This window comes from Rhinolophus hipposideros (assembly GCF_964194185.1).
Source record: "Rhinolophus hipposideros genome assembly, chromosome: 5".
In the NCBI taxonomy this organism is placed as follows: Eukaryota; Metazoa; Chordata; class Mammalia; order Chiroptera; family Rhinolophidae; genus Rhinolophus; species Rhinolophus hipposideros.
This window is the reverse complement of record NC_138051.1, coordinates 69231913-69246274: the sequence shown is the minus strand read 5'-3', so window position 1 is coordinate 69246274 and position 14362 is coordinate 69231913. Positions and strand designations below refer to the sequence as shown.

At 38.6% G+C, this 14362-nt stretch overlaps 1 protein-coding gene across 6 annotated transcripts in view; it reads right to left on the bottom strand.

Annotated features, from left to right (window-relative positions):
- The window catches only part of SYT16 (synaptotagmin 16), a 225714-nt gene that overhangs the window by 108809 nt on the left and 102543 nt on the right, over positions 1-14362 (bottom strand). For all 6 annotated transcript variants that reach the window (XM_081048646.1, XM_081048647.1, XM_081048644.1 and 3 more), the window contains one exon: positions 9766-9945. In XM_081048646.1, coding sequence (XP_080904772.1) covers positions 9766-9945 — 180 coding nt within the window. The remainder of the gene's footprint in view (positions 1-9765; positions 9946-14362) is intronic.

Below are 14362 nucleotides of genomic sequence, written 5' to 3'. Positions count from 1 at the left end.
TGTATAGTTACACCGATTATATCTATTCGGTTAAACAAAAATGCAGTTTATATTTCTATTCTAAGCAAACAATGCCTGTTACTTTTTTCATCTCTTTCTCTTTCAATCCTTCCAATTTTTCACTATGGAAGCTTGCTTGCTGAGGAACAGCAAATACCTCTATGGTCTTCTGTTAGCACAGTTCAGTTCAACTAGGATTTACTACCGTTTACCTATAATGAATGGATTCTGCTTTCTAATAGCAAAATATTAACATTACATTCCAAAAAGAATACTAGTATGAGTGTTCTCAGATTTATTATCTGCAATAAATAAGATAATAGAAAGAAAAATCCTCCAAGTGATATGGAAAATGACATTACATGTTGGCATCCCATTTCTAAACACAAAATACACACTTTGGTTAGTTTCAGATTCTTTGGGGAAATTCTAAATGGAACCCTTGCCCTGAAATGTTCTTGAAACTAATTCCGGTTAGATCTTGGACTATAAAGCCAATCCATGGGAAAAATAAAAATTTAAAAGGACTCTACATCTTTCCCACATAGAATGATGAGCTACCAAGTACAGCTTTAATAAACATTACTTGTTTAGGGGCAGAAGAGTGATGGATTTGGGAAGATGCAAGACCAACTTTAAAAAAAAAAAAAGATCTTTCTGCTTAAGGAGTAAAGGTAAAACATTGAGAGCTTCACCAAACTTTCCATAATGTGCCTTATAATGCTATGATTTGAATTTTGCTTTAAGGTAATTTAAAAAGGAACATTCAAAGAATTAATGCCCTAAAACGAAGGTTTTCTCCATCACCCTCTCTCGTGTCAAGTGGCCCACACTTCTGTAGAATGACAATTACATTCTGTAGATGTAAATTACCACTCTGTCATCAATGCTCACTGGGGAAAAACAAGAAAGAACAGCAGTTTTTAAGCAGATAGCAATTTTATTCTATAAAACTGACATTAATTGTTCTTAAGTATTAAGAACTGTTTTTGAGGAATCAAAGTATAGAAACTAAGAAAATTATTCAAAATGTTTCTGGAATTCCTAAATTCACGCCTTCAAATAATACCTGTCACCTTGTCATTAAACCTCAGTCAGAAAGCCTGAAATAATACAGGCTTGAAATTATCGTGAGAGCTTTTGTGAATAAGTTATTTGCTCCTATGGGTGGGTTTTAGAAGAATGGAGATGTTTTCATGGAAACGTAAAACCATAGACATGCCCTTTCTTCTACTTTAATCTGTCAGGCTAAGAAAAATGATGAGATTTTAAACCTATTATACCAATAACTAGTTTAAAACAAAGAGCTAGTTAAGTATATAAACTTATAGACACCTATTTCAATGCAGAAACAGTGATCCATGCTGCCAACTCTTCTACTCAAATAATAATCCCTCTTCCCTGCTACCCACCCATCAACTGAATTTTTCTTAAGGCCTGCATCTCTTTAAAACACAAGAAGCATTACTGTCTTGCTGACAAGAGAAGCACAAAAATCCAATATTGTCCAATAAATGTAACTTTTGCCAGCCATGGAATCCTCCAGACATGATGTATCTCTAAGGCATCATAGAGAGAACTCTTGTTAATGATGCCATCTTTTAGCACATGCAAACAAATACACAAGCTTTAAACTTACAAGCCATTTCTGCATCTACAAATAAAGATGACATGTTTATCTTCACTGCATAAAAATCCCTCAAAACCACCTATCAAGTTGCTGAGATAGCTGCACTATCTCAGCAAAAAGATGTGTATTTAAGGCTTCCTCAGATCACCCAGGGGACCCATGCTGCAGAAATAAAGTAAGAATTTCAGTCCACCAAGCAATAAACATTTACTGGGTGCTTCTATGTGGTCTACCAAGATCTACCAAGGTTTACTGAGATCTACCTACAATGGTCAGTCATGAAATTCCAAGCGATGGCTATTTCAAATACAGAAGGCTCAGAGTTTCTGCCCAAAATTAAGACTCGAGACAATAAATGTGTGTCTGTATGTATATATACATCTATATATGTGTGTGTATATATATATATATATACACACACAGACACATACACACACACACTCATGTGTCATACAGTCATTGATAAAGTGAAAACTCATAAAGAAAATTCTCTGAAGCTTTTTAGTAGTGATGTTGTTTAGGGATTTCTCAAACAGGTGTTAAACATTTCCACAGCAATTCATACTTACAGAGAGCTTCAAATTTGTTTTTACTGATATCCTAGTATCACAGAGGAAGCGCAAATGCCACAAGGAGAGTGTGTTTGTAAGGCAACTCATTAAGCACTCTTATGCAAATAGCTCAGAAAGCAGAGCTGCTTATAGTCCAACTGTAAATGTGTCCAGATCTGCTGAATGACTTTCAGTATCCTCACAACCTTTGATCTAACGTCTCCATCTCCAGTAATCAGCTAGTTGTGTAACGTTCATTTGCTGAGTCAAATTCTTGAGCTGGGGACTATAATCCATTGTCTAAGTTGCAAAAAAATAAAAAAAATAATAATAATAAATTAAGGATGGAGACTTTAAAGGGACAGATTTATTCCCTCTTAAGCAAGGAAAACAAAGAAATGGAGACAATAGGGTATACTTTAGAAATGAATTGTCTTTCTTAATAATTGTTGAAGCTGAGTGAGAGGCAAATGGGGTTCATTATACCATTCTCTATCTACTTTCCTGCATGTTTCAAAATTTCCGTAATAAAAAGTTGGTTTTCTTTTTAACTGAAGATCTCTTCCCAACCTCCCTACCATAATACACTGAAGAAAACAAGAACACAAACAGAGATGTTAAGTAAGCTCCTGTGGTGGTTAATTTTATGTGTCAACTTGGCTGAGTCACAGTGCCCAGATATTTAATCAAACATTACTCTGGATATTTCTGTGAGGGTATTTTTTGTGGGTGAGATTACTATTTTAAATAGTGTACTGTGTATAAAGCAGACTGCCCTCCATAATGTGGGTGGGCCTCATCCAATCTAAGATCTTAACAGAACAAAAACTGACCTCCCCTGAGCAAGAACTTCTACCAGCAGATGACCTTCCGACTTCAACTGCAATATCAGCTTTTCCCTAGGTCTCTAGCCTATCAGTGCACCCCGCAGTTTTTGGACTTACCAGCCGCCATAATCACATAAGCTAATTCATTAAAATAACACCTCTCTCTCTCTCTCTCTCTCTCTTTCTCTCTTTCTCTCCCCCCCATATATATATTTAATTCATGAACCCTACTAAATGTGAAGTATGAAGACACTAATGCTGGTTATTTACAACTGTAAGATGCGCACATGACTAAATGCCTTTCTTCATCTCAAGGAGCCAAAATAAAAAATGACTAAAAGTAAATCCATCCATATGTGCTGGACAGTACACTTTACATTGTTATTTTTACATCTGTTTCCGATTCTGATTCATACCATTTTGTAAAATTTGTCATTGCTCTTTTTTACTTGGGCATAAAAGGAAAATGGAATGTAGTCTAAATCATTCAGAAAACACTGGGAGTTATATAGATGGGATGGCCAAACTCTTCTGTTTTGATCAAATATACTAAAAATTGGTAGAATGCTCAGAATCTTGAATATAAATTAGACTTGGTTGTAATTTGACAACTTTGAATAATTTTATACAGTAGACACTTTCCTAAATAATCCTATTTTTCAAATCTCTGTGCAGAATGAAACTGCTGGTGGTGTCAGGGTACGTATGGGGTGGTGGGGAGGGAACGCATCATGAAGGAGAAAGCTGGCTTACTGAGCAAAGTAGAAGAGAGCTGAACTAGCATGGGAGGGAAATATGCGGGGAACCATCAGATGGATAGTTTGTGGGCAAAAGCAAAGGTGGATTGGACCAGTATCAACACTGCCCTTCGTGAACTGAAAGAGGAAGTTAGCCATGAACCTACCCCTTCTATCAGTGGTACTCTACCCTGGACACACCTGTGAAGCACTCAGCATTCTTTTTAAAGCTACATAGTCTGTCCTGCCACTGTCACTGCCTGTTCTGACAGGATTCATTTGCAATGGGATTTGGGAACTGATATTTTTTAAAAGCTTCCCAGGATTGAGATCCAATGCACTTCAACTGGGCTTACAGTTGGAAAGCACCCTGATGGCTGATTACAGTCTGTTCATATATATCTGACAGGCTTTTGCTGTAACTCTTTATAAGAATCATTCTAACCCCAGAGTGGGAGTGTGGAATACCACTGTTCAGGGAAAATGGAGAAAGACAATCTTGTACCCCATTCTTCATCAATTCTCCTAATTTGTAATGCTTGAAAACCATTTCTAAGTGATGCTTCCCCCTCCTCTCCCAATTTAGGGGGCTGAATGGTGGCCCCCAAGAGATATGGCCCCATCCCAATTCCTGGAACCTGTGAATGTCGAAAGGGTCTTTGCAGATGTACTTAAGTTAAGGACCTTGAGATGAGAAGATCTTCCTAGATTATCAGGGTGAGATCTACATCCAGTGACAAGTGGTACAGACAGGACAGACACACACAGAAGGACAGACACACACAGATGGGGCAAAGGTTGGAGTGATACAGCCACAAGCCAAAGAATGCCAAGAATAGTCAGAAGCCACCACAAGCTAAGAGAGACTGTGAACCTGCTGACACCTTGATTTTAGATTTCTGGTCTCGAGAATTGTGTGAAAAATAAATTTATGTTGTTTTAAGATATCAAGTTTGTGGTAATTTATATGGTAGCTCCAGGGAACCAAGCTCTCCACCAAACCATCCTTTCCCCTATTTTTCTCTCATCCCAGAAGTTCAAAAGCATGAAACACTGGATTGAGTTGAGATGAGGTGGGTAGAAAAAATGGTGCAATTAAAATCTTGACCTCTGGCATTAGACAGTGTTGAATATAAGTCCCAGTTTTGCCACTTAGTAGCTTGGAAAGAAATTCATTTCTCTAAGCCTAAATTTCCTCAATTATAAAATAGAGATGCTAATAGTACCTACTTATTGAATTGTGTAATGGCAAAGTTGTACTTGAACATACTCTGACCTAAATGCAGAAATGAAATAAAAAATATTTGACAACAGCAGCCATCATGACCCAAGCAGAAGGAACTGGGGCTGGTCGGAGGCCCCTGCTGGACCAGAAGCTAACCATTTAGTTGCAGGTGAGGAGGTGGAGGTGGTCTTGGGGACGGACCAATCAGCTGGGCCTTTTCACCAACTGGTAGGGAGAAATTGTCAAATTTTAACCACCTTACTGCTGAGCTGCAGCTGGCACAGGCTTAGTGCTGAGCAGTAGCTGAGTACCAGCTTTGCCTAAATATACAAAAGCTGCCTCTGCACTTCCTCACAGTGCTCTTGTCTTTCTCTATCGCCCCCTCTTGCCATGCTCAATATTGAGACACTAAATTTCAACTTGCCCCCTCAAAGTAAGTTGGTCAGTTTTATTTTGGATAAATATTCAGTTTGGGGATTTCCCCTTCTGTCCTTCAGGGGGCGCGGGAAATAGGTGTAAGCTTATTTACCATGATGGACTGTTCCTCCATGCTGGCTCCCCTGAGCTCCCAAGGACTCAGCCTCTTTGCCTCTACAGCATCCCTAGGAAGTAGCCATACCTGCAGTGCCTCCTGGTGATCATTCCAGGCAACACAGTACAGAATTGGCAAGACCCGGGGCAAAATGCAAATGGAGGACCCTAAGTTCAGAAATCATTAAGAAGGTCAAGATGGCAACAGCAGAGCATTAAACTGAGCACAGGAACCGAAGCATGGGGACCTGTGTGATGGCACAGCTTGAGCAACCATGAAGCCAGCCCTGATTCCAGGGTCTTCAGGTAGTTTACCCCTGAGCCTCCAATACGGGCCCACCCCACCCCAGGGTGCAACAACTTTCTGGAAGATACATTGACTCTTACTCCCTGCTGTCTTCTCCTCCCCACAGGGTCATGCAGAAACTTCTAAAACCCATTTGACACTGGGTTTTAGCTCAACTGAGAAAGTGTGGGAGTGTCTTCTAAAGTTCTCTCTTCCTCTATCCCCACCAGTATGATCTATCCACTGCAGCCACCCAGGCCTACATGGAACACGAGTGAGGCATCCCTTGCCATTGTTCCAGAATGGGAAGCACATGACACTCTGCTTTCTGCTTCTTCCTCAAGGATTCTCACTTTCTCACCACAACCACTTCAACCCCACCCCATACCTGTCACCCTTCTCATGGTTCAGGCAATGTCTCAAAGCCCTCCAAATCTCTTCCTCTGACTTCTTTCTAGCCATCGGCTGCCCTTTTCAGCAGCAGAAGAGCTTTCTTCTTCTCCTCTCTGCCTGGGAGGAATTGCCCTTATATCACATCCTTTATCCTTTCTACATTGTGCCTCTTAAAAGGAAGCTCCAACTTTTGAATTTTGCCTTTGATACATAGAGAAACCTTTTCCGGGGGAGGCAGAGTGGGGGTGGAAATCTCTTTCTCAAAGCTAGGCTTCTTTTAAAAATATCTCACTATGGAACTTTTATTATTAAATGATTTTTTATCTCAAAGTTGAACAATGGGTTCTTTATTCCGAGGGTACAAACACTTCCCCCAAAATGATCATTGCCAATAAACAACATACGTAACTTGCATAAAGAAATCAAATAATGCATGGAACATACTTAGCAGGTATGTGGCAATAGTAAATGCTAAATATATGATTGCTACCAATTTTCATTCTCTATTATTATTACCTGTGTTATTGGAAAGAAACAGTTTCCATTTCTTTCTCACCTTACCTAAATCCAGATATGTATAAATTCTCTCAACTTTGAAAAATATGTATCCTAAAAGAAGGCAAAATATTTTTGTCAGGTAAATTATTTTGCATAGTAAGTTCAGAAAATAAATTTACATTCCAACATGATATTACCACATAAACAAAAAGAATTATTTTATTCCTCAGAATTTCACATAGATTAAATTATAATGATTAGGTTTCTGATATTCAGCCATTATTTTGATCTCTAGAACTGACAATTTCATATGGTTCAATCTAAGAGTAGGATGATCTAGTTGATTTTTTTCATGACTTTTATTAGGCCTCCTTCCGTTTATGGACTAAGACCTAGAAAAGAAATTGCTATGGTAACCCTAAGAATCAAACAGAATCACACAATAGGAATTGGGAGAAACCTAGTACAGACTCATCAATTTGCAAATCAGGACTTAAGGCCTACAGAGATGAAGTGAGCTTTCCAAAATATCATGGCCAATTAATGGCAAAACTAAGCTCTGGCTGTCTACACCGTGCTTCTTTCCACCACACCAGGCTGCCTTCCTTACTTCTTTACATTTGTCAAAATATGTTAAGAACATCACTGAGAAATCAGTGCTCTGAGGATGATAATTAAGGCAAATATCAAAAGCTAAATAAAATCAAGAATAGAAGCATGTTTTTCAAAGACTTTTGATCAATGATAAACTTGTAAAAGGAGAAATGTCAAAACGAACATGTTCGCTTCAGAGACATTCTAATTTGGAGATTCTCTTGATTAAACTGTTTTAAAGCCCCCTTTGTGACACTACTTGAGTTGTGAGACATGGATTTTTCAGTATTTCTTGAGCTAACAGCTTCTGGTTCGTGCTTTATTGTTATTGTTTCAACATTATCTTCAGGCCTCAACTTATTTACAACTATAATTCATAATTGTCTCTAAAATACTATAACATGTCAAACAAGAAAAAAAGGAAATATATTAAAAAGCTCTAACCTTCGTTCTTTGTAGCCATTATAATTTGCAAAGGAGAAAACATCACCAACTTTATTTAACCTCCCAATTTAAGTAATGAATACAATGTGTTCACATGTGGTGTCATTCCTAGAAGCCATTACTGTGACTAATATTTTATTAGTGCTGCACAGCTATGGATAAAGTTCTATTAGAACTTTCACCACAAGCACTATATTAGTATCTATACAAAACTGACTCATTTAATTTATACCAACTCTGTAGAGGATGTATTGATAATCCCAATATGCAGATAAGAAAACCGAAATTTAGAAAGTTTCCATAACTGTCCAAGGTCACACAACTAGTGACAGAATCACTATGAATCCTGCCTCCATACCACCCCATGAGCAAGCAGAAGTCTATTCATCCTACTCACTTATGTCCCTGCCAGGACAGTAGTGGCTAAACCATGTGTAAGTCCCAGATTTCATGTGACAAACTCTATTTAAAATATTCCAGTCTATTTTTCAGAAGATGAGTCAGATGTCCCAAGCGGAGTTCAAAAAATAAGGCCACTGCAACAGCAGCAATGCCAAATCGATTTCCAGATCTGCAATGTACACCCTTCTCATTATCATCTCCTATGGCTATTTAAAAATACTCCCACACAATCTGATACTCCTCCTTTACAAAGTGGAGCTTAATTCCCCTTCCCTTGAGTGCAAGCTGTATTTAGTGGATGAATAGAATGTGGTAGAAGTGACAATGTATGACTTCCCAGACTAGCTCATAAAAGGAACTGTGGCTTCCTCCTTGCTCTCCTCTCTGGGGTCACTCACTCTGGGGTAAACCAGCTGCCATGCCACAACTACATTCAAGTAACCCTGTGGAGGGTTCCATCTGGGTAGGGACTGAAGCCTTCTGCCATCCTGGAAATGAGTCCATCAGTCCCAATCAAGCGTTCAGATGACTGCAGGCGAAATTCTATCGCAGCCTCATGAAAAACCTCGACCTAGAACCACCCAAGCAAGCCAATCCCAAATCCCTGAACTTCAAAGACTGTGAGATAAGGACCATTTGTTGTCTTAAACTCTTAACTTTTGGGGTAATTTGTTATGATGCAATAGATAATTAATATGCACGTATGCCTTTTCTTATAAAAAAGCAAAAAGCTGAACTACCCATGGCTACAAAAGCTGACACATCAGTAAACTAAATATTCTCCTTGGTCCACTTAGAACATACCCACGAGGCAAGGTGACTAGAAGGTGTTTTCCTCAAGGCTTTACTCCTGCTGAAAAAAATAATGTAAGGCTTTTCCTCCACCAGTTACATCATGCCCCACTCCCTATGCAGCATGGAAGAGGAGGGTCAGAATCAGGCAAATAATAAAAAAAAAAAAAAGCAAAATTGTTACCTGTAAGATAAGAGGACTATCTTTAAATGTCCAGCTTCTGTTGATGATACCCATCGCTCTGTGATAACATCCTATATCACAAAGTTCTACACTGCAGCAACTGAACATAGAAAATATCCTTTAAAAGTAGGAAGCCAGTTAGTTCTTTAAGTATGTTATTTCCCCCTATCAAAGTGAAGGCAGTTAGTAAACAATGTAGTAGATTCAATTAACTTAAAGAGTAAAAAGCTTCTTTTGGAAAAGTGACTGTTGCCATATGAGGTGGGGAGTGGTCTTGAGCTCTGAAAATCTCAGAAACAGCTCACTGAAGTAAAATGTCAACTCTGTTCCAACATAATGAGGCTAAAACACATCAAAGCTCATGTCAGTCAAAAACATTTTTTTTTCTTCGAGCATTAGTCAGAGGGAAACTCGACACAGACATCTAAAAAGCTAAGGTGGGAATTGGTCATCAACCAATCTGCTGTTCAAAGTCGAAAGAGAGCTAATGTATTCTTTCATAAAGCTAATATATTCTTTAGTAATGCCCATTCATCATGTCCACCACAGCAGCAGCCAAACAGCTCATGTGTGATTTCTTAATGGGCCCATCGTGGAAACAGTCCCACTCTTCTCCTGACCCAAACCACAGCGCGTTGCCAAGCTCTGGAGAAGTGAAGCGAAATGCTTACCCAGCCCTTCAGGGATCCCAGTCTTGTCTTTAGAGTGCTTTCTTTTCCCTCGTTGCTCCAGGCATGGAAGGCCTCCTAGGTTTTCAAAACACAGTTTCTTGTTGATGAAAAGGAAGAGGACAGCCAGAAGAACCATAAAGACTCCAACTGCAGACAAGAAGCCAATGGCTTCAGGAGGGACTGGCAAGAAAACACAAAGGAAAAAATATCATCACAATTACAGTGACCCAACTTTTAGTTCTAATACATGATCAAATCTATTCAGAACCTTAATGTTTACTAATGAGAATGGCAAATACTCTATAAGTCCTGACTCTTGCTGGCCCCCCCAGGACTATGTACAGGGAAAAGGAAAAGAACTATTCCAGGTACATTCTTCGAGTCAGGTTCCTCAGACAACAGACTTCCATACCTTTGCCCGTGTGGTTCCTTCCATGTGGAATACAACTCTTCTTGCTCCTATCCTCACCCTAACATTCAACTTCAAGCACACAAACTATAAGGGAGCTATCCATCAAATGTGTTGAGCTACAAATGGTTGACCAGTGTTATGAAAGCAAGTCTCTGGATTAAGAAACTGTGGTACATTTATACAATGGAGTATTATGCAGCCATAAAGAAGAAAGAAATCTTACCATTTGCAACAACATGGATGGACCTAGAGAACATTATGTTAAGTGAAATAAGTCAGACAGAGAAAGACATATACCATATGATTTCACTTATATGTGGAATCTAAAGAAAACAATAAATGAATGAACTAATCAGAAACAGTTTCAGAGACATAGAGGAAAAACTGAGGGGTGGGGATAAGGGCAAAGGTGAGGGGATTAGAAAGCACAGTCAGTAAACACAAGATTGCCAAAGAATCATGAAAGTTAATTTGAGGAATGTAATCAATAATGTAAAGATTTTGTAGGGTATCCGATGGATACTTGTCTCATTAGGGAGACCACCTCAGGGATGATGCAGATGCCTGATCACTGCACTGTACACCTGAAGCTGAAGCTGAACAATAATGAATGTGAACTACAAGTTTATATATATATATATATATATATATATATATATATATATATATATACACATATATATATGTATATATATATATACATATGCATATATATGTATATAGTTACAAGAAGTGGAGTATAGCATTAGGAACAGAGACAGTGGAAATGAAATGGCTGTGTGATGTCAGAGGGGTAATGGATGGGGGAAGGGGGTTGACACAGTGTGAGGGATATAAATGATAAATGTCTAACTATTACATTGTTTTGTGCACCGGAAACTAATTTTAAAAACTCAAAAAAAAAACCACAAGTCTCAATAATACAGCTGCCTGAAGCTTAAAAAATAATCACTTGAAAGAAATTACAAACATGTACATCTATCGATAGTAACAAATGGAGGGAAAGTCATTTCCTAGATACATTTTTGCAAATCCAACTGTGCAATATGACGATGATGATTATCAATAATGACAAAAAAAATTCCTAATCCATGCCATCCAGATAAGAAATTGGAATTATATTTTGACTGCTAATATTTTAGAATTTTGGAAGATGAAATTCCATCTTCCTCCTTCTCCTCATCCAAAAATCCTGAGTTTTAAATGACCCTGGTTAAGTGCTATCCAGTTAAGTGCTATCCAGTCATTGAGCTCAGTTCTGAGGTCCATATAACAGGGAGATCGAGCTCATTTGGGATTAAGGGGAAGATTTCTCTAAGGAAATGACATTTGAGCCAAGAAAACATTCAGTAAAGAAATCCAGAAATCAACTTGTATAAAGGAATCAATTACAGAGCAGGTGTCAATACGTGTTATCCAAGAGAGTATATGTGAAAGCTTATGAAAATGAATCTCCTAAGAGCAGCTTTAGTCCTTGGATAGGTTTAATTTGTGCATTAATAATATGAAGGGATAATAACACTCCACACTACCATCCAGAGAAACAGACAAAGGATGAATCAAACCAGTCCCAACCCCAGGAAAAGATCAAGAAAATGAATAAAAACTGCCTCACTGAATCTATCTAGTGGCAAGCCAATAAAGAGAACAAACAAAACAAAAAATAGCATGCAAGCTAATAGCTCTGTAGTCTGCAAAAAGATAATAGTGCCTCCTCTCAAAGCCAACGTATACCATGAAACAAAAAATCTGTACATATTGATTCTTCCCTCTTCCTTCAGAGGCAGCACAGATAGCGGTGATTACTGGGATGGCTTCAGCAGTCACACTGCCTGGAAGAAAACCATACTCTACCACTTATTATCTGTGTGGCGTTGGGCAAATTATTTATCCTCTCTGTGTTTCAGGTTCCAAGTAATAAAAGGAGATAATAAATATAGCTACATCCAAGATTAAATGAGGTAACACAGAAAATAATCTGTGTGGCATCTGGCACCTAGAGAGTTCTCAAACAGGAGTAGCCATCTTCTTCAGCATCACCATCACCATCTTCACAGAGCTGTTCAACTGTCTGGGAACAGTCAAATATAGGGTACATATGCTGCTTTGTGTGCAGTCCATGCTCTGGACCCCATCTCCCTCTCTTTTACCAAAGCAATTATCTCTGTCTATTTGCCCCTCACTTCTGTGTTTCCAACTACTCCGCCTTGTAGGTACACCATCTTGTTCATCTGCATTAAAAGTGTACCAAGTATCTCCCTTCCTTTAAAAGCCCCTCCTCACCACCTTGTGCTCAACCATAGCCCTCTCTCTTTTTCCCTTTGCTACACGCAATTCCACTTTCTTACCTTCAAAGTCACTAGCATCCTTACCCAGGTTCCCACTGATCTCCACATGGCCAACCTTACCCCCTCAAATCCCTTCTCCACCCAGTAGTCAGTGATCCTTCCAATACATAAGTTTGATTTATTCAACTGCTTTCCTAAAACCCTCTGTAGTGGACTGAATTGTGGCCCCCAAAAGATACGTCCATCCTGAACCTTAGAATGTGACTTTCTTTGAAATATGGGTCTTTGCAGATGTAATTAGGGTAGGATTTAAGATGAGATCATCCTGGATTAAGGTGGGCCCTAAATTCAATGATAAGTATCCCTATAAAGAGACTGAAAAGGAGAGGGCACAGAAGAAAGTCATGTGAAGACAGGGGCAAAGATTGGAGTTATAAAGCCTGTAGATGAAGAACGCCAAGGGTTGCCAGCTGCCACCAGAATTTGGGAGTCGTTAACAGATTCTCCCTCAGAGATTCCAGAAGAACCAGCCCTGCTGACACCTTGATTTTGGACTTCTGGCCTCCAAATCCATGAGAATAAATTTCTGTTTTTCCAGGCATCATGTTCATGGCAATTTGTCATGGAAACCCTAGGAAACTAACACACCCTCCTCCAATGGCTTTTCATTACCTACAGGACAAAATTTAAATTCCTTAACTTGGTTTACAAGGCCATTCATGACCTAGCTACTGATTCCAGTATTTGTCATTCATCATTCCCCAACATCAAACTCTGTTGTCAGTGTATTCATCTATTTCTGGTTCCCCAAACATATTCACCTTTAACTAGGCCATTTCAACTCCATGAGACAGATGCTTACCTCTCTCCTGGCTGACTCTGATACTACACTTCCTCTGAAAGCCTTTCTTGTTCTCTTCAGGCTAGATGCTTCCACTGTATGTTCCCACCCACACAGCCCTTGACAGCTTTTTCAACAGTTTTCAAACGTTAAATTTTAAACTTCTTAAGAATAGGGACTCTGCTTCAGTTATTCACTGTATTCTCAGCAGCTAGCATAGGTAGGCACTCAATAAATATTTGATGCCTAAATAAATGTTGAACTTCCTGTGTTACAACGCATTGAAAAATGTACCTACCGATGAAAACTTCTGGAAAGAAAAGATATACCTCAAGTGAGTCAGTAACACTAATGACACAGGATATGATTTACATAAGATACCTTATTAAAAAAAAGAGGGTTCATCTTTCATTCATAAACAGAAACATTTGCACCTAATAATTCCATTCGTTAATGAAGCTAAATTTTTATTTTTGAATAAAGTTTATTTTTCCATTATAAAGCTACATGAAGTTCATTGCATAAAATCTAAAATATATAGAAAAACATGAAGACAACAACTGTTAAGACTTTGTGCTCTTCCTTTCAGTCATTTTAACTTTTCAAGTTGGATGGAGGAGAACACTAGAAATAAGTACAAATCTATATGAAATGAAGAGAAAGCTTAGTTTGGCAAATGTGGTTATTTCAACAGAGTTCATGTTCCTCCCAGAATCTATCCATTTCAATTTCAATTTTTTCTATGTGTTCATGGGTACTTAGTGGGAGGTCTGAAGAGGTGCAGAAGGGGTTGCTAGCCAAGTGCTTTGTTAAACTGTACGGTAGCTTCTGTACTTTCTACATGAGAAGAGTATCACAGAAATGGCTAACAAGTTGGTAGTGACCCCAGATTTGTAAGAATTGTTTAACCAGGGTTGTACACAAACTGTCCTCAGTAAAAGTGATTTAAAATTCCAAACATAACCCAGCAATTCCACTTCTGGGTATATAGCCAAGAGAATTGAAAATATATGTTCACACAAAATCATGTGCATGAACGTTCATAGCACCAGTATT